The following is a 20,925-nucleotide window of genomic DNA, read 5'->3' as shown; positions in this document are numbered from 1 at the left end:
TATTCTCCACTGCTCTTGGAGTGCGTGATGTTCTGTTTTCACCTTTTCTAGAGACTGATTTATGTCTTGCCATCATCAGATCAGCACCCAAGCCCACCATTCTGTCTCCATTCCCCTTGAAACACTTGATGTTGTCTTGTCACCTTGTCCATGACCCTCTCTCTGTTCTGCAATTAAATCTACACCTGCGTCCACCAATTCCATCTCCATTGCTCTTGGAGTGGTGCATGATATTGTATTTCCAGCAATCAAGTCCCCACTTGAGTACCATTCCAATCTTCATTGCTCTTGGAGTGCTTAATGTGGTGTTTCCAACAGTCAAATCCTCGCTTGAGTCAATCATTTTAGTCTCCATTGCTCTTGGAATGCCTAATGTTGTGTTTTCTCCTTGTCCACAACACTGTCCATGTCTTGCATTCAAATCCACATCCGACTACACCATTTCAGTCTCCATTGCTCTTGGAGAGTATGATATTGTTTCTCCACCTCTTGCAATCAAATCCACACTTGATTCGACCCTATCAGTCTCCAATGTTCTTGGAGAGCCAGATAATTTGTTCCTTCTTGTTGTTGGTCTAGTAGACCTGACCCTTGAATTATCAGAACTGTACGAGTCAGTCTTAGGATCACTCGGGCCTACATAGTTTGCTTTATTATTGCAGCATGTCAGGGTGGAGACCATGTTGTTGGTTCTATTCAATGAAAGTTCTGCTTTGACAATATCAACTTAAGGTGCCAAAATATCTGTAATAGAATTACAAAACAGCTTAAAAAGGACTTTCATACTCATAAACCAGCATAACTGAAATATGTTGTATTTCGAAGCTAATAAATAAAAACAATAAATTTATGTCATAAAATCATATATGATGAACTATGTATTTATTTGTAGTATACTCCTCTATAAATTTTACAAAGGATGTAAGTTATGTGGAATCTGCACAAAAACACTGAAAACTTAACACTGACAGAAGGATCAGATCATAATCATAGGGGGAAACAACGAAAGTGTTATTCTCTCCATAATAAGAAATTGACAAATTGCTGCTTCAACATATAATCTGCTTTTTCATACTAAATTTTTTGACTAGTGAAAATACTTTGTTTATTTTACTTCAAAATGCTAAGCAATCAGATATTTTTAATTAATGACCATGCAAGTCAAGTTTCATCATGGATGTCTAATCTAGTTAATCTTTTCTAGCGAAGTTTTCTCTGATGTGATATTCACTATTGTCACCATAATTAATTGATTAATTTATCAGGAGTGAGACAATAATCGATCAACAAATCTCCGTCTCTGTTGTCCAAAACTTCCATCTCGACTCTTTTTGGCAATTGTAGATACCAATGACCATTTGTTCTATCTTCAAATGACTTTAAAAAATTACTTTGAAGAAATTCACTCTAATGAAATAGTAGTTTGAAAATCTGAAAATCAAAATCGTCCTAGGAAGCCCAAATACGTAGTATGGGGTTGGTACGATATGGATATGGGATATGAGGAATTTTTAAAGAATCAAGATACGACACATCCATGTTACATTAACAAAATTTTAATATATATATATATATATATATATATATATATATATATATATATATATATATATATATATATATATATATATATATATATATATATATATATAACATAAAAGCACAATATTTGTGAAGAGACATTTACATCACCGATTGTCCACTAATTAATCCATAAACATATAGAAGTCAATAGATGATGAATGCAATTTATAGAACAAAAAACTTGTAGTCATAACAAGTAAGCATAGATACATATCTTTCCTCGACCCATATCAAAATATAATATTCTTTTTATTGTGAACTTGTCACAAAAAATGTACAATTTTCCCTGCGTAGGTCATAATGTTGTAAAAAAACATTAGTGTTGTCCAAAAGAAGTTTTGGCTCAATAAAGTAAAAACATCGTTGTTTGGGAGATGAAATCTGATAATTATATACCCTAGCTCGTTGTTTGGAAACAATAGACACTACTGGGTTGCTTTTTAACAATAAAAATTACAATAGTTATAGAATCATGTCCTGAGCTGTATCCATAGATTATTGGAGCCATATCCATGGGGTTTTGGAGACGTGTCGGAGATATATCAGGCAATTTATCTTTTAAAAAGTTGATAGATACTTTTTGGATTCATATTGGGACGTATCGACGTGTATCGGTATTAGATGTGTCTGGACTCTAATTCTTGTTGTATTTTTGGAGTATCTATACCAGAACAGATAACATCAATATGGCAAAACAAGCATGCATAAGTAAAATTGTCATTCACCACACTTCAATCAAGGAGATCCAAACACTTTGGCTAACAGGCAAAGTGGTAATTATATTCCACAAAATTTCAACCACTGCAGACATTGCTACTGAGTAGAAGACATACCTTCAATTTTGGAATAAGATTTTATAGATTCTTGATGTGCAGATTTTATAGAATCCTTCAAGTTAGTGCGGTGATCACTGCAGTTGCAAATGGTCTATAAATCTATGAAATGCCTGCACAACTTGAAATAATAATAAAAAATTGCAGTGAATATCTGAAATTGATGAAAGAATTCATGTTACATTTGCTAACAAGAATAGGAAAATCGGTACCAAAGGAGATTTTTATTGCTTTGAAAACTGAAACAGATAAGTGGTGTCACAAGCAAGAGCAAGACACTGGCGAATAATTTAGACTGCACACTCTTCTCCAGCTAGGTGTTTAGTGCTAGCAGTGAGACAGTGACTGCAATTCGAAATTGGTCTGAATTTGGATTCCCTAACTGTGCGTTTTGGATACAGTAATTTAACGGAGCAAATCAATTATTTAATGAATTTAAATTATTCTGCAATTTGTTAAACTGTTTGGATAAAGCATTGTGAGAGAATTTAAATTCACGTCATTTTGAAAAAGAATTCTGATTACTTCAAAAGGTGAGAATTAAAATTACACATAAATAAAGAGAATTTGAAATTCTCTCTCACGTCTCCAGCGACTCTTCTCTCGCACGTCTCCAGTGACTCTTCTCTCTCATTAACCTCATTTCTCCTCTTTCATGGACCTCACTTCCTCTCCAGCGACCATTTCTCTCGCGTGACTCTCGTTCTCCCTTCTAACCTCGTTCTCCCTCACTCGGTTTGCTCTCTCCGTGGTGGGTTTTTCTCTCTCGCAGTGGCTCATTCTCGTTCTCCCTCACATGCTCTATTCTATTCTCTAGGGTTTTGTTCTCCACACTTTGTTCATCACTCTCTGGTGAGTCTTCTTTTAATTGTATTATGATTTTTTCCTTCAATGTCTCATTTAGGGTTCATCACCCTCTGCAGTGTAGCTGCTTTTTTTTGTTGTTGTTTGGTTTCATTAATTGAATCTTTTGGGTCAATCATGGGGATTAGTTTTGATGGGGCTGGGCTGTACTATGTTGGTAATGATGGGTGTTTTGCTTGCTTATTATTATTGCTGTGTACTGCTACTGTTATAGCTGCTGTGATGTGTCTTGGTCACCGAAGTGGTTTTCTCAAGTAAACAGTTTATATGGCTGTATATTTTTCCTCATATTGGTTGAAGAAAGGGTTCCTTGATAAGGTTTTTTTTGTAATGATTTAAAGGAAAACACAAATCTGGTGCCTAGTTTAAAATAAGATATCTCTATCAGCTCAAAGAGAATGTATCATGAATTGTGTTCATGCGATTGAAGTTATTTGTTTGAAGTTGGAAGCATTCACAATTCTGGAGTCCTACTTTCATTGGCCTTGCTTTTAGTAAATAAATAAGATGGGTATGCAGGCATGAAAGACCCAATACTTGAGTATGTTATTGTCTATGGTTCTCGGGGCTTATGTCAACAACCCATGACATGCTCCCTGAAGTCATTATATCATCATTGTTTAAGACACTATTGATCTATAGTCATACCCAACAAATTTTATAAACCATAAACCAGTAATAATAGGAACTTTATTATTAGTATTCTAGAATCAAAATTTCAACCATTATGCAGTTGTTACTCATATATTGGCCCCTTTTCCATGTCATCTTCCTCAGCTACTTGGTCAATTCATTGCTGTCCAAGTGATATGTTCCTCTAAATAAAGGGAATGTCTTAGACAGTCTTCTAGTCTATGTTTGATGAGTTAAAGTTGCACTTTTTTTACTGTTGAATATTGATACTCTGATTTTGAAGTTTGTAGATATGGACATTTATTTTTGTTTTAAAGTCTGTGTTAGTATTTTTTTATAATTTTTTATATATGTTGAATCTAAAGCACTTCATTATAGAATTAATTAATCAATACTTTAATTACATACTTTTAATTCTAACAGATAATTTTAACAAATCTTAAAAGTAGTATATCTAAAACCTGTACAATCATATATACCATATCAATCACATCCCCTTTGCAATTGCCTAAAGTGTATTGGTTGGATCAAAGGGACTAGCAAGTAGCAACAGTGATTTATACGTACGGGATAGGGAACCCTGCTAGTATCCGGTTTTTATGAATGAAACTTGTATGTGATACATCTATTATCTATCTGCCACAAATCTGTAACAAGTTGGTCGATGCTTCCATATGGAAAAGCCACAAATCATTAATATGAGTGGAATTAAACTTGAATTTCTTAAGCTCCCTATGCCTCGAGTTTAATTTTTTATTACAGGGGTCTAATCAAACCCAAAAAGAAAAAAAAAACTTCTTTTTTTGTTGTGTATATATAGTTAAGAGACATTTCTTGTCATCCAATTTATATTCTGCTAAAGTTAACCTCTAGGCTCTTGCTTGTGACAGCCTAATGTAGAAAAATATGGGCATTAAAATTTAGAGCTTATTTACATCTTTTCCCTACATATTTGTTTTAAATCTCAAAATATTATCTTATATCATTATCATGCAGTTTGGATTGAGAAGAAATGGATCCTAACATAGTTGACACTGCAATGACTTCAAGAAAACGTAAAAGAGAAGAGTATAAGAAGATAATCTTATTAGCTGCTGCTTGTGTTGTTCATATGATCATTGGTGTAGTGACATGATATCATAATAATTATTTTGTTAAGGAACCAACCCGTAATTGGGAACTAGAACGTCACAACTTCCTTAATCGTCTTTATAGAGGAACAAATAAAGATTGCATTGAACAATTGAGGCTTAGTAAAAATGCATTTTTTAACCTTTGTAGAATTTTACAAGAAAAGGGTGGATTAGTAAGAACAAGAAATGTTCCAACAACTGAAGCAGTAGCAATGTTTTTACATATCCTTGCTCACAACCTAAAGTATAGGGTAGTGCAATTTAGTTATTGTAGATCTAAAGAAACCATAAGTAGGAAATTCAATGATGTCTTGAGAGCGGTAATGAAAGTGAGCAAAAACTATTTGAATTTTCAACCCTGTACTTTAGAAGGTGCGGAAGCAAACAAGTGGAGATGATTTGAGGTAAGTTTATCAATTGTTAGGAGAGATTAATTAATTATAAAATTTTCTTAGAATCTAAAAAAAATTTCTTGTTTGTAGAGATGTATTGGAGCACTTGATGGGACTCATATTCCGGTTACAGTTTTCTCCTGATGAGAGACCTAGATATCGTAATAGAAAGGGTGATGTCTCTACAAATGTGTTAGCTGCTTGTGGTCCAGATTTAAGATTTATTTATGTGTTACCTGGGTGGGAAGGGTCTGCAGGAGATTCTCGAGTATTACAAGATGCATTACATCATCAAAACAAACTTGAAATTCCAACTGGTAATATTTCTTAGAAATAATTTTTTTCTTTTTTTTTTTGGTCTAGTTTAAGTCTATGTTTGTTATTTTAAACATTGTAGGTAAGTATTTTCTTGTGGATGCGGGATATACCAATGGTCCGGGATTTTTAGCACCATATGGAGGGACTAGATATCATCTCAATGAGTGGATTGGAAACACCCCTCAAAGTTACAAGGAGTTATTTAATCTTCGTCATGCAAGTGCCCGAAATGCAATAGAAAGATCATTTGGGATCTTGAAAAAAAGATGGAGTATATTAAGAACTCCTTCATTTTTTTATATAAAGACACAAATAAAAATTATCAATGCTTGTTTTGTGTTACACAATTTCATAAGAGACGAACAACAAACTGATCAACTTTTAGAAGTTCAAGACTTAGAATTCTGATCTGTTGTTGATGAAGAGGTAGTCCATCAATCAAGGGAAAGAGTTCAAAATAATGTCATAGATGATATCACAACTATTCAAGCTACCGAGGAATGGACAAGATTTCAAAATACATTAGCTATGAATATGTTGGCTAACTATCAAGTTAGGAGAAACTTTGCTTAGGGATAGTTCTTTTTTAAATGTAATTTGCTATTGCAGACAAACTTTGTGTGCTTTGTTACTATTGTACTTTTCTATTGAAGATAGACTTTTATGTACTTTGCTATTGCATAAAAACTGCTTGAAATATTTTCTATGATTGTGCAATGGACTAGTCAAATGAATAAAGTAGGTTATATCTAATATTTGTTATGTGCAGGTTGAATAAGTGACATTAACTTCAATGGAGTCATCTAATGAAAAAATAACAGACAAAAGAAAAGTTTTAGGAAAAAATAATAAATAAACAAGAAGTTATTTTACATGGAATTTGGAAATGGAACGTGTATTGGCTATTGGCTGATGTACTTAGAGATCAAAGGAATTTGGGCAACAAGGGTGACGGAGGTTGGAAAAGGTCAGCATTGAATGTTGCAGCCGCAGTGTTGTCTACAAGCTTCAATGTTAATGTCACATCAGATAATGTCAAAAACTGTATCAAATTATGGAGATCGTGGTATGGTATTGTAAGTGACATCCTTGGCTAGAGTAGATTTGATTGGGATGGCACTAAGCACATGATCACAATTGAGAATGAAAATGCTTGGAATGAATATTGCACTGTAAGTATTCTTTAATATGTTGCTATTTGTTATTCAAAGTAGATTGGATTTGACTTTTTCTTCTTTTTTTTTTCAGTCGCATAAATCGGCTAAACCGTTTCGATTCAAGGTGCTTCAAAATTGGGATGATATAGTGGATTTGTGTGCTAAAGATAGAGCCACCGGTCATGGAGCTGATGAAGTGATGAGTAGAGAAACAAATGAAGTGGAATTCATGGGGTTAGGTGCTACTGTCATAGATTTAGAAGAACCAAGCTCTAATACAAAAGGAAAAAGACAAGGTTCGACCTATTCTGACACACATCCTCACAAGAGAAAGATGGGAGAAAAAGAAGGAATATCAGCTTCTTTGGATAAAATGACCAACTCTTTTAACCGAATGGTAGAAAAAAATGGATGGTAAAGTTGATGATGAAGATATTCAAGAAGTATTACGTGAGGCAGCTTTGATACTAGATCTTAATAGACAATAATGGACTAAAGCTATTAAATGGTTAGCTGACGATCCAAAGTAGTTAGCTATTGTGAAAGCCCTTCCAATTCACCAAAAGACAGATTATGTTTTAACACATCTTGGAGAATGAAACTTGGTGAGTAACCTTTTGTCTACATTTCCATTTCAACTTTCAAATTATAAATTTGTGTCTTTTTTATGCCTAATTGAGCTCATATTTTCACTATAGTTATTTGTCTTTCCTCTTGTGACTTATATTATCTTGTTTCTTCTCCCCTAAATGACAGCATTGGATGTTAATTATTCAGGTTCCTCGACCTTTTACACTTGATGATGAATGAAGATTAAGGAATGAAGAACATTGTTTTTTTTTTTTAATTTGGACCTTGTAATTCTTGTTTAAGATCTTTGTTTGGAACTTGATTAATTAGGACCTTGTAATGCTTGTGTTGATTTGTGTTTATGCGTTGGTGCGTTATTAACAATTTGAATTTTCTTCCCGTACGAACGATGAAATTAATATCATTTGAATTTTGTACGAGATAATTGTCCTTAAATTACATAATTATTTAATTTTAATATATTTTTTAAAATTATTGCAAGACTAGGTAATTAATTTTTTTTAACAAGAATAAAGAATTACATATCATTCATCTTTTAATTTTGCAGTATTGTTTAATCCAAGTTTTTTTTTGTGTTACTACAAGAATATTGTATAAGATTCAAAATTGTTTAGCATTAAAATTATTTTGATTATTTAATTATTAAATATTTAAAAAATTATTATTATATATTTTATAACATTAAATTTATTTTGAATATTTAAAAAATGACTCATGTTTATTTTCATTCAATATTGAAATTTTAATTTTTAAATAAATATTTAAAAATGAAATTTGAATTTCATTGAAATTGAATTACTTTGTCCAAACAATAAAATTAAAATATAAAAAATTGAATTGCTTCATCCAAACAAAATATTTACAAAATGAAAGGAATTTAAATCAAGACAATCAAAATATTATGAATTTGAATTTCCTAAAAATCTTTAAATTCCCCATCCAAACACATAGTAAGGTAATTGTACTTGGCAAGGGTAGACCTACCATATCTTTATATCCAAGAAAATTCAAATTCAGTCAAAATGGCAGCTGGGACAATGTGGTTACTGTTTGTGCTGAGTCGACACTTGTCAAACGGGTTTCACCCATTCATTGTCTAACCAATCATTAATTTAAGTTGTCGTGTGCAGATATGATATTAGATGTGTTTTTATTGCCCAGGCTTAGACAAGAATAAAATAAGAAACTTGTGTAATTTTTTGTAATTGATTATGCCATGTAAAAAGAATATTTTGTTTTGTTGCGTTGCTTTTCCCTGCCAAGTTAGATTGGCTTCCAAATATTGTAAAATGCATTATATGATAATACTACGACGGTGCATAATGAGAACTTGTGGTTAAGAATTATAAATTTTATATTAGGTTTTAGCACTTCATCTGATAAAGTGCAACCAGAGTACACTACTTGCAATTTGATTAAAATGTTGCATACTCCTTCTTTTAAGCTTTGTTGCACGTTTGCCCCTCAAAAAATAATTATTTGATTTAAATGATAGAAAATAGAGAAACTCCTTTCAGACACTTTTTTTACACACTCTAAATTTAGTTCAAAAAATTAATTAATGTAAAAAATAAAGGAATTCATTTAAGACACATTCTCTTCTTATAATTTTAGTTGTATCTTGTAGCATATCCAGCTGCTGAAAGTTGCTAGAGATTCAACAAGTAAAAGAATTATCAACAAAATTGCCTAGTGGTAAATCACCTATGTGGCATCTGAGACCAACCTTTCAAACAAATTATAAAGCAACTACTTTCTTTGATTATGTCATTGAAAATTGCTTAGGACCTGTTTGGTTAAGCTTATCCAAAAGCACTTCTAGGAGAAGAAAAAATGAAATGAGGTATTGATAAGCTCAAATTAACTTACAGGCACATGCTAATTTGTAGAAGTTCTCTCATCTTTTAGAGAAGTTACATGAAAAAGCTTCTACAAATTAGCTTATGGAAAAACTCATTTCACTTTTACTTCTCCTAGAAACTAAGAAGCATGGACACTTCTCTTGTTCGAAGTGTCGCCATGTCAGACATTTTTCTGACACCCCGACACTTGTTTAACACCTCTTATTAGGTGTCCATTTTAAAAATTATATTTTGTTGGCTCGAACACTTAAACCGTCACGTTTACACAGCTAATACACTTGAAAAAACATAAAAGGTTGGTTTAAAAAATGAATATGCCATCAATTTAGATAATTTGTTATATGTTACTCATATTTCATTTCATTAGAGTCTCTTTGTGTATTTATGTTTGTGTAATTGTGTTTGTATGTGGTGTCCCATGTCCTATATTTTAGACATTATTTGTGTCAAAATGTTTGTGTCATGTCGCTTCATAGCCTAGAATTGCTTTTAGATAAGCTTGAGAGGTAAGACAATAGATTGATTGCATGTTTTTTAGAAAATTACCTAAATAAGAACCCATGTAAATTTTCATTGGTGAAGGAATGAAAATGATGGATGTGAAATGATCAAATAAGTAACTAGTTAGACTAAGAGAAACTAGACATTCCTTTAAATTATATGTTAGTCCTAGGCTAATTTACTCCATAGAACTCTCATTTGTGTGGTTGTGGCAAAAAAAGAATGTGAATAAAATAAACCACATTTCTGCAACAAAAGAAACACCACATTTAAATTTCATGTGGAGACATTTTGCTTATTTCATATTCTCCAAAAGGTCATTAGGAAATGAAAAAAAAAAACTATCCTAAAATCATTAGCATTTTTGTTGGAGGAAAGACATAGAACAATAGAAGATAAACAAAACTTAGCATAAACCAAATGCCCTTTAAGACAAGTGGTGTCAATCCCACTCAAATTTTCAAAAATTTAACAATTACAGTAAAAAAAATAAAAAATAATTCTTTTTACCATCTTACCATAATGTTTGGCTCTACCTCCTAGGTTGTTGGATTTAATGTTGGAAAAACGTTGATGGATTCAAACGCAAGATTCCTTTGAAGCTTCCATTCCCAAGTACCATTTTCCCAATTCATATCCATGATTAGAGATTTTCCTCGTCTTCAATAGGTTTTGCATTTCAAGTTTGGTTGCTGAGAATGTGCACCAAAAAGGGTTGATGGCTATGATTCTCACGGTGTCAGAGCATAACATTATTGTATCCAATTTTCTCTATTTCATTTCTTTTTCTACAAATCACATGAAATGAGATTTCTTAAAAGTCCATATCTTGATATTAGTTTCAATTTGATTGGAAACCCACAGCCAAATTAGAAATCCACTTTGATTGAAATTTCAATTTCGAAGAATTTGCTTCAAAAGGGCTTGTTTTTCAAGATGGTAAGTGAAATGAAGAAGTGTTCTTGGCCAAGATGAAGCTTTTGGAGTTCTCATTTAGCTTAATGGTCATGGCTTCGATTTTATTTTCTGATGAGTAGTTATGGCTTTGATTTCAAAGTTTGCCTTTCGGAAATTGAATTGACAAGTTGATTTTTCTTTTTTAAATTTTAATTTGTTTTTTTAAGAAATATCTGCTTTTTTTCTTTTCCATTTTTTTCTTATCCATTAATACTCATAATATTTTTTATTTTCAAAACTTTTTAGTTTCCAATATATAATTTTTAGTTTTCATGAATAAAATGAGTAAATCCTGGGTGAATTTTTTAGATTATTTGACTTGAACATTTTATTTTTTTAACTTTTAAAAATCTTTCATGGGTCGTTGTTTCTAACTTTACAAAATGACATTAGATGCATTGATAATTTCCTTTTTTCATTCTAGTTATTGAGGGAATAAAAAAAAATAGAAAACAAGAAAAGAACTAACAAAAATCCTTCTTTAGAGCAATAAGAACACCATCATGAGGGTGATTCCAATTATGCTCCCAATGAAGGCTTTGAGAACCCCCTAGGATATCTACAACTTCATTTTCCTCTCAAGGGACGGAGGAAAGAACATAAACCCAATCTCTAACAAGCAACTCATGGACTACATGCAACTGACTTTTATGAACATGCAATGCAACCCGATCCTTCCTCCAATCTAAAAGAAGATCAACGAGATCTAAGTTATCTGACTCGCACACCAACTATTGAATAACTTACTCCCTACACAAATAGAAACCTCGTTGGATAGTCAAGATTTCTGCAAGGACATGATCTTCAGAATCCATAGCTTTCGAGAATCCAAACAACCAAGTCCGTACCAAAATTTTCAGCACACCACTAACCCCCATTAGCCCTATGTTCGGTAATCGGCAAGTGTACCAATTCGCACAAGTAGTATAAAATGGTAAGACCGAGTATCGTATCCTCAGGGAATTTGTTTCACCTAGACCATGTACATTCAGTATGTAAACACTTAGAAGGATTGAAATGAAGCAATTGTTGAGTTTTATACTAATAAAATCTGTTTGAACATAAACAAAATATCTAAAGCTATAAAAAGTGAAAACTATCAAGTTAAAAGCATTGGGGAGCATCCTACTAAATTCTCTTGATGTATACAATGTGGTTTTCTCTATTTGACGTTATCCTAGTGTTCTTACACTAAGAAACTACTCAAACCATGATTCCTTACATGAATGAGCCTAACTCTCTTTAGACTTTGACCTTGATCCCCTCAACAAACTTGTTCTTAAAGAGTTGTACTAAGCCTATAGTGTAAAATGGACTAGATCACTGCACTCCATTCCTAGACATACAGATTTCTAACTTACTTTATCAAATTCTAAGGTTTTAAAGCATTTTCCAATACTAAAAAACCTAACTACACATACAAATGGGTGATCAAGCCACAAACATATAAAATAAGCATAGATAGAAGCAATGAACACAGAAAAATAACATTAAATAGATAATGAGAATATTACATCAAGATTGTTCAGTAGTACTCCCTAACAAAGAGGCTTAGCCTTCCATTACAAGGAAAGCTTCAAAACTACAAGAAAGAAACTATTTTTGATGAAAGAAATTGGAAGAAGATGATGGAGGATGTCTTCTCCAGCCTCTAAACCCTAAATCTCTATATTTTCCTGAACTAAGCTCTCCTTGTTGCTCAAAACTCGTCTCTCTTTTGAAACTCCGCCAACCTCAATGCTTAAGCTCTTGGACTCTTCAGCTTCCGAAGGCTCGCTAAGCGAGAGTTAGTGAATTTTCACTTAGCGAGAGTGAGCGCGTTGAGCGCGAGAAGGGACAACGTCCTCATTGGGCGAGCTGGTTGCACGTTGGACGTGCAAATTTTTTACTTATCCTCTTCTAGGGTTTCCCATCCGCTAAGCAAGCTGGATGCCTCGCTAAGCTGAGGCATTTCGCTGAGCGGATCAACCTCGCTAAGCGAGTCATCAGCTGCTTCAATCTTCTCTTCTTTGGCTTGAAACTGAGTTGGATTCAACATTAAGTCACAAAAATGGAGTTTCTACCCTATAAACTCACACAATAAAGAAAATATGTACAATTCCTATAAAAAGAACCATAAATTGGAGGCATAGTGCTATTTCCTTGCAAATATTCAATACCAAACTAACTCATGAATAGAAACTAACACCCTATATCAGAGATAAAACTCCTATCAACATTAAGTTTAGAGAACGGATGATACAGAAGGGTCCAGGGAGAGAGAAGTAAACAAACAATGCCACCCAAAACCAAATAATTAGCTTGCATTTCATGGACACACCTACAAACATACTAAATGCTCAAGTGGTGATCCAAGAATATGCAATTATTTTGCCAAAGCCAAGTTTTATAATAACTATTGTAACAATCTACATTTGTTACATATCTAACAAAATCAAAGATTTTATTTCTTATTTAACTAGAAAGCTCTTGAATTGGTGTATTTATGAAAAGGCTGACAAATGTTCACAATTCTAAAACTAGCAGTTAGAAATCAAAACTCAAAGATAGACCATTCATATATAAATATATGTTTATATCTCTTTGCAAGGTAATACATGAAACCCTAAGTTGGTCCAATTATACATATATGAATGACTACAAAACAACACAAAAGAAAACATAACATTTGCTTCCAAGCGCATCTACCCATGATGTTTCATAAAGAATGATCTATATTCAAGAGGAAGACCCACCCAAACACTATATGTTCCCCCATACGCAAAATTTGGGATTATCACAAACACAAAGCATACATGCAACATGAAAGGTAAGCTCACAAAAACAAACACACATATACAAATAAACCAGAACAATTTATAGAGAAAGGTGGAAAACTACTTTAATACACTTTGAAAATACTTTACATAAAATAGTATGTTTACCAAAATCAACTCATATAAAACATCCTTTCTTATCAATCTTTACTGAACCTTAAACATTAAGCTCAACTATTGCAAATGGATAGACCCAACTTAACCACAACAACATAATAATCAATTATGATCAATAACATACTTTTATCATCATAATCACACATAATCCTCAGGTATCATCAATAGCATAATTTCATTAACCCTCACAATTTCTTATCATATTCACTCATCATAGTTGTCATTACAACTTACCTACAACAATAACCAACTAGATCATGGTCATCATAATTGACATACACCAACAAAAAACTAGGCTATGATCATCATAATTGGCATACACTAATACACCAACAGCCAACGAGGCCACGTTAAACTCAAACATTAACATCGACTTTACTTCATAGAGTTTCAACACAATATTAACAGTCCTTTATGAGCCTTATCCCCTATCATTGTACTTACACTTTGATTATTCAGGGACTTTCTTAGGTTGACCCTACGGAGGAAGTGTGGTTTTATTGAAAATAGACAAGTGTAGCTATTGGCTTACCTCTGTAGGATTGCAAGACCATACATTTATAGGGATTCGCCCACTCGTATACTCTATAGGTCCATTCTTGTTAGTCACTACGAAAACATTTAGCGCTAGGTTGAGAGCCCACCTAGCACCCTTAACTTGCATGCCTACTCATATGTTTGCGCACCAACTATGCACTTGTTGTTTACCAATTAGAACAATACATTTATGTGCACCCACCGTGTACCAATTGCAACAACAACAACAAAACTCATTCCTTATACACCAAAAGAGTTAACTAAACCTCTTGAGAAGTCGTTTCTAGCACTTCAGCATGTCATTCAAAGTTAAAACATAGGGGTGGTACTTGGGAAGATATCTTACTAGGTGAGACCCCTAAATCGCTTTAGTGAGGTGAAGTTTCTGGTGTAAAACTCACCCTTCCAAATATACCATTTTCAACAACAACAAAATCTTTCCAAAGGACATAACTAACTCATTTCCACACATAAGGATGGTTCTCCTACAAGACATCCATTATCATCAACATTCGATTTCAATTCACAATTCATCATAAATTCATCCACATATCATTAAGATCTCAACATTAGATTCTACAAAATCCTTTCCAATACCAAAATCATATCGCACACATAATCAAAATCACCATCTCATTAAAGAACATAATCATCTCAACAACATCATAATAACTTATCAATAATAAGATCATAGACCAATCATCTCATTATACTTATTCATCACTTTATCCTTATAACAACTTTCCACTTTATACTTTTGGTTTTCATATCATCTCATTAATAACACATTTACCTAATCAAAACATAATTATTGTAAGAACAATACAACCACCTCAACATAATATAAACATTTCAAGAATAACATAATCACCATATAAATAAGCATACAACATTTTAAAGTCATTTGAATCATAAAAAGAAAAAGAAAAAGTGAGTTTGTTTTAGTCATCATGGAATTGGTGCGGAGTATCCACTAGCTTTATTGATGACTAATCTCCACCGAGGAACCTGACTGGCCATCTTTAGTAGGGTCTCCCTTCTTAACCATATTTTTTTGTCAATTCACAAGGCTCAAACCCAAGACCTTGCATAAAAGGATTGAGCTCATGACCACTTGAACCAATGACTTGTTGGTAGAGAATTTTCACAATAACCATATTTTAGCCCAACTAGTCATAATTGCAGCCTAGTAAGAACTCATCTGAAGCTAATTTACCTATTCTGTCACATTTTTGGCCTAGTCAAACAAATTCTAGCTAGGCTGAAACCCTTCTATCATTTTTTTGGCCAGTCGAACAATTTCTTGTTGGGTTGAAACACCCTTGGAGTTGAATACTCCATTTTTTCACATTATGGCCTAATCGAAACGTTACCCTGGTTAGGTTGAAATCCCTTGGAGGGAATTCTCTTTTCTGCCATGCTTTATCCCAACCGAAAAACAACTCTTGCAGGGTCGAAACCACCCTGGAGCTTAATGTTCCACTTTGTCACACTTTGGCCCAACTGAAACAGAACTCTAGCTAGGCCGAAATGATAAGGAGTTGCAAATTTGCAAGCTCCATGGCCTTTAATGGCATATCCACTCATCCTAACCTTGCGCAAAGACACATCGAAGCTCTTAGACATCAATAAACAACAAAAGAATCATCATTCCAAGCATTAAACACATAACCAAAACATTAATCAAGCCAAATTAAAGCTTCCTTTACCTTGTAAGTTTTCCCCCAATTTAGGTTTTGAAGAAGAGAAGGGAAGAAGATGATCGTAAGCTCCACCAAGGATCTCCTCCAAACAACAACACCGTCCCACCATACCCATGGAATACAAGCCAAAACAACACTCAATAGAAGGTTCCATAACAAAAATGTGCCTTAGGTAAATCAAAGGAAGAAAAAGAAACAAGAAAGAGAATTCATCTTCCATTGATGGACTTATGTGCTTAAGAAATCAGATATAATATTTAGCCATAAGGGGCTCAAATAATAACTTAAAGGGATTCCATGGGAAGAGGAAGGAAAGGAAAGGAAAGAAGGAGAGGAGAAGGAAGGTTGGAAAATAAGATGCGAGAAAATGAGATAGCCAGAAGCTTCATATGTTTAAAAGGTTGGAAAATGTTGAGTTTTGCTAATTGCCCCTTTATTTCTTCTAAGGACAACCCCTTTTTTCTACAACTAAAAGAAACTTACTTATAAATTTCAACAATCTCACATCAAGAAAGTTATCAATAATGTTGTGACACATAACGAAACAATCGATTTATTAAATTCGATTTATAAATATCATGAATCTAAATTTAATTTTCTCTTGTAGTATTTATCAAACATCTAACATACATTACGAAAATCCACTATGTCACAACTTACAACCACTCTTTTATCTATAACTATTAATAAAGATAATTACTCCTTTTAGTATACACATCTCTTATTCTTAATGTTAATAGGGAAAAAAAATCATCTCTATCCTATCTCACTTCCTCTCACTTCATTCCTTCCTAAATCATCCCATCCAAACAAATCAAATCATAGGTGGCGTTTCAATGCGTGAAACCAAACTAGCAGGATGATAGTGCCTCCATTAAACACGAAAGTCGCAAAGAGACAGTGATCTTCTCGTTCTTGTCTGAAGAAGTCGATCATCTCCCACCGAAGAAACAGAGCAGAACTGAACTAGCATTGACCAAAAAGAAAAATGTGCGCTTTGAGAGCGTTGACTAGGTCCGTATGCAACAGCAGCTCCTATGTTAAAACTTCCAAACCCTATCTCATTCTCAATCTCATCACCCATCAGCACCAGACCCGTAGAAATCTTATTCTTGAGTCTTCCGCTTCTGAATTCGTCAAGCTTCACAAACTCACTGGCCCTGATTCCGGTAAATTTTTATTTTTTTACTCCATTCATCATTACTATGATGAATTCCCATATTTTTTTGTCATTTTTTTTACAGGGATTGTCGAAATTAGCTTGGACAGGCCTCAAGCCAAAAATGCTATAGGGAAAGAGATGCTGCGAGGCCTGAGTCATGCGTTTGAGTTGATTAATCAGAAATCTTACGCTAATGTTGCTATGATCAGTAGTTCAGTTCCTGGGGTATTTTGTGCTGGGGCTGATTTAAAGGTTAATTGTTAAATTATGTATTTTTTTAATCTTTAAAGGAAAGGGGGTCGGGTGTTTAGTATATTTTGTGAACTCTATTTTGTTCTATGGTGATTGTGAATCTGTGATCATAAACCAAACATTTTCAAAGCATGGCTGTTGGACATAGTTTGATGCACTTTCTAATGGGTTCTTGCTGTTAGTCAAGATAGTGTGGATTTAATTTTACTTGTTATGGTCTTGGAGCAAAGTCATCCCTGCCTTTAAGGGTTTTGTGTTTATTGGATTGCAGGAGCGCAGGACCATGAGTCAGTCAGAAACTAAGATTTTTGTGAATTATCTTCGCTCCACATTCTCATCTCTAGAGGTTTGTTCACACTATTCATCACATTTCTGTACATATTGGATTGCATTCTAATATTTGTGTTTTGTACTTATCAACATAATGTTATGAATTTATGAGAATTATGACAGATGAGGCATCATATGAAGTAGGTTCAGGTGTTTAGTTCTATTCTGTTTCACATCCTTTTCTGGTATTGCTGCTCTATTATTATTATTATTATTATTTGGGGGTGGGTTAGTTAGCACATGAGTTGACCTAACTTCTTTTTTTGCTTCCACTTATAGTCTGTCTTTGATTGGTAGTAAGAAATATTGGTGATGGAAAATTTCTAAGTGGATTCTAATCTCTGTTTTCCTGTTTTATTGATACTGCTCCTTGAAACTAGTATAATATTTGTTTCTTTATTCAGGCTGTCAATGTACCAACTATTGCTGTTATTGAAGGAGTAGCTCTTGGTGGTGGACTTGAAATGGCTCTTGCATGTGATATTCGAATATGTGGTAGTTAAATATGAAGTATTTTTGTAAATTGGATTCTAATTGTTTGAATGCTTCTGTGTGATGCAAGTATTAGACTTTTTCTTTACTTGTTTCTTCTTTGATGGCATAGGAGAAAATGCTCTGATGGGTTTGCCAGAGACAGGACTTGCAATTATCCCTGGGTATGCTGCATACTAATTTTGTTTAGCATATTGCATCTCTGACGCTGTCTATTTCTGCCATGGACTTCTTCATATCTGCTATCTAATAATGAAAGAAGATTAAATTTCAAGTTAGTTTGTGGAGAATATATCTAAAATATGTAAACAAATATAAATTTGATAGAACTGGTTCAGGGGGGTATCCTATGAAAATCTAAGGGTGGATTTTAATTGTTGTTTTTATGAATGTGTGTAATGAGGTCAGCCCGATATTCTTGTCTTGATACAGGGCAGGTGGAACACAGCGACTGCCAAGATTGGTTGGAAAAGCAATAGCAAAAGATATTATATTCACTGGTCGAAAGATTGATGGCAAAGAGGCACTGTCCTTGGGTATGCTGATTAGTCACTTAGATCATTTTTTTTCCTCTAATTACTAAAAACATCATTAGGTGCAGAGATGTATAGGAGGAGCATCTTGAGAACACATGATGTACGCTCATTGTTTCTGTGAACTCATAATTTCACTTGAAAAAACATTCAGACTTTATAAAAGTTATAGTTTGTCTATCAAACTTCATTTGTTTTGGGAGTTCATTGCCAACTCTATGGCAGTATCTACTGTTCAACTCCGGGAAAGCAAAGAATAAATTTTCCACTGTTCTGCAACTTTCAATACAATAACAAATACGATTTTTTTACCAGAAAAAAATACTAATTTCTTGCTGTTTCTTTTCATTAATCTCTTTTTTTGTTCCTCAACAAATATCATGATAAATGGCTTGGCTGCCTAAAATTTCATTGATGCAGGTCTAGTCAATTATTGTGTTCCTGCTGGTGAAGCTTATTCAAAAGCACTTGCAATTGCTCAGGATATCAATCAGAAGGTATGTCCCTGAGATATATCATTCTGATACTCGTATAGCTTTGGTTTATGACAATAAGAAATGCAGGGGTCCGGCCTTTTGTGCCATTGAATGTCCATGTATAAATGGCAGCAACCAATATTTTATAATTGAGTTTTCATTTTGTTCTTTTGAAGTTGATCTATTAAATGAAAAAGATAGCTTATGTTTTAAGTACATTACTAAATCCTTTACTTCCTGTACAAAGACCCACAAATGATTCAATTGGTGCATTTGATCCCTGTGATCCATCTTATTTTGCAAATCAAGAGAACACTTCGATTATTTGTCCAAAACAACATATGATTAGAATGTATTTTGGAAGAAAAAATTGTTGAACAATATTTTGTATTTGAGAATGTTAGCCTAAAGTTTATTGTCAAATGGAGTTTCTTGGATACTGTAAATTGAAATTACTTTTAGGTGAGTTTTCCGAATTAAAACAACCCTCCACTTTATTGAAAATGTGATTTTTTTTTTTTATATATAAGGCTTAGTTGTCACTATTGTTCTTGCATGTTATTCAGTTATTAAACTTTTAACAGGGTCCTGTAGCTTTAAGGATGGCTAAAAGAGCTATTAATGAGGGAGTTGAGACTGATCTAAGATCAGCTTTGGAGTTGGAAGAAGATTGCTATGATCAGGTCTTGAATTCTAAAGATCGATTAGAAGGTTTGGCTGCATTTGCTGAGAAGCGGAAACCAAGGTATGTTGGTGAGTGAAAGGAGTGGTCTTTCGCTGATTGGGTCTAGAGAGGTTCATCTATCATGTAGATTAGAGTCATCTAGAGCCTGGAGTCAAGTTCCTAGATGAGAAAATCTCATAACTATTTGCTGGGGACAATCTCTTCCCCTTTTGAGTAAAGTCATCTTCCTGAAGCTGAAAAGTGTCTCTAATATCAAGCACCTTGAGATGGCTTTGAGCTTTTTCTTCATCATTTATATTATTGTTTTAAAGATTCAAAATTTTCTTTTCGATGTTTTCTGGCAATAAATTAATCTGTTTGGGAACTTGGAGTGTAAACTTGTGGTGATTCAATGTAAAGAATAAAGTCCATTTGGATAATCAATTAACCCTTAAGAACCTGTATATTACTTTTCAACAGTTGATGGATGGAAAAGCTATTGGACAACACCAAAATCACACTGAGGGGAAGACAATGTGATTTTGTGTGTTGGGGAAAGGGAGGGGGGTGATGTTTAGTTTGCTTTTGCTCCTAAGCCTATGGTTAACATTGAAGTTGAAAGATGAAATGGAATGGAGTTACTATTTCATTGTTTATTTCTTTTATGATAGAATTAGAAAAAAGAAAAAAACATTGGTTCCATCTCAACCTCCAAATTAGGGAGAAAGAAAAACATGGTATTGGACGAAATGACATAAAATGTATTTTATCATGACACACTTTATTTTAAATAATCTAAATAATGAATTCTAATTATATTTTTTTGTTATTTCATTCTAGTCTTTCTTTCCATCTAAATGTAAACTTTATCCAGAGTGAAAAAAATGACTTAATGTAGAATGGATAATTATATTTTATGTTTTGCTTCAGACTTGTTTTTAAGATAAAAGCTTTCAAGTATATATTACTTGATTAAAACTAATTTTTTATGAAAACTAACTTTACAAAATTAGATAAT

At 33.3% G+C, this 20,925-nt stretch overlaps 1 protein-coding gene across 2 annotated transcripts; it reads left to right on the top strand.

The window, feature by feature from the left end:
- The first annotated feature begins 16,716 nt into the window (after positions 1-16,716).
- On the top strand, positions 16,717-20,553 carry LOC100526933 (crotonase/enoyl-coenzyme A hydratase superfamily). 2 transcript variants are annotated; one of them, NM_001249260.2, is made up of 8 exons: positions 16,717-17,167; positions 17,243-17,412; positions 17,684-17,758; positions 18,147-18,237; positions 18,347-18,398; positions 18,667-18,770; positions 19,188-19,264; positions 19,828-20,553. In NM_001249260.2, the coding sequence occupies exons 1-8, from the start codon at positions 16,987-16,989 to the stop codon at positions 20,002-20,004; spliced, it is 927 nt and encodes a 308-aa protein (NP_001236189.2). In that variant the 5' UTR covers positions 16,717-16,986; the 3' UTR covers positions 20,005-20,553. The 2 variants fall into 2 exon arrangements, with proteins under 2 accessions (NP_001236189.2, XP_014630784.1); XM_014775298.2 differs by having other exon boundaries at positions 16,722-17,167; positions 19,838-20,371.
- The last annotated feature ends 372 nt before the right edge of the window (positions 20,554-20,925 follow it).

Source organism: Glycine max, chromosome 5 (genome assembly GCF_000004515.6).
Source record: "Glycine max cultivar Williams 82 chromosome 5, Glycine_max_v4.0, whole genome shotgun sequence".
NCBI classification, from domain to species: Eukaryota; Viridiplantae; Streptophyta; class Magnoliopsida; order Fabales; family Fabaceae; genus Glycine; species Glycine max.
Note: the sequence above shows the minus strand (reverse complement) of the source record. Positions and strands in the feature narration are given on the sequence as shown.

What these genes read in the sequence shown, in the direction of transcription:
- LOC100526933 (NM_001249260.2), top strand. Translation starts at nt 16,987, where the DNA reads ATGTGCGCTTTGAGAGCGTTGACTAGGTCCGTATGCAACAGCAGCTCC. An exon ending in CAAAGAGGCACTGTCCTTGG is followed by an intron (nt 18,771 to 19,187) that starts GTATGCTGATTA and finishes TCATTGATGCAG; the next exon opens with GTCTAGTCAATTATTGTGTT. An exon ending in CTCAGGATATCAATCAGAAG is followed by an intron (nt 19,265 to 19,827) that starts GTATGTCCCTGA and finishes AACTTTTAACAG; the next exon opens with GGTCCTGTAGCTTTAAGGAT.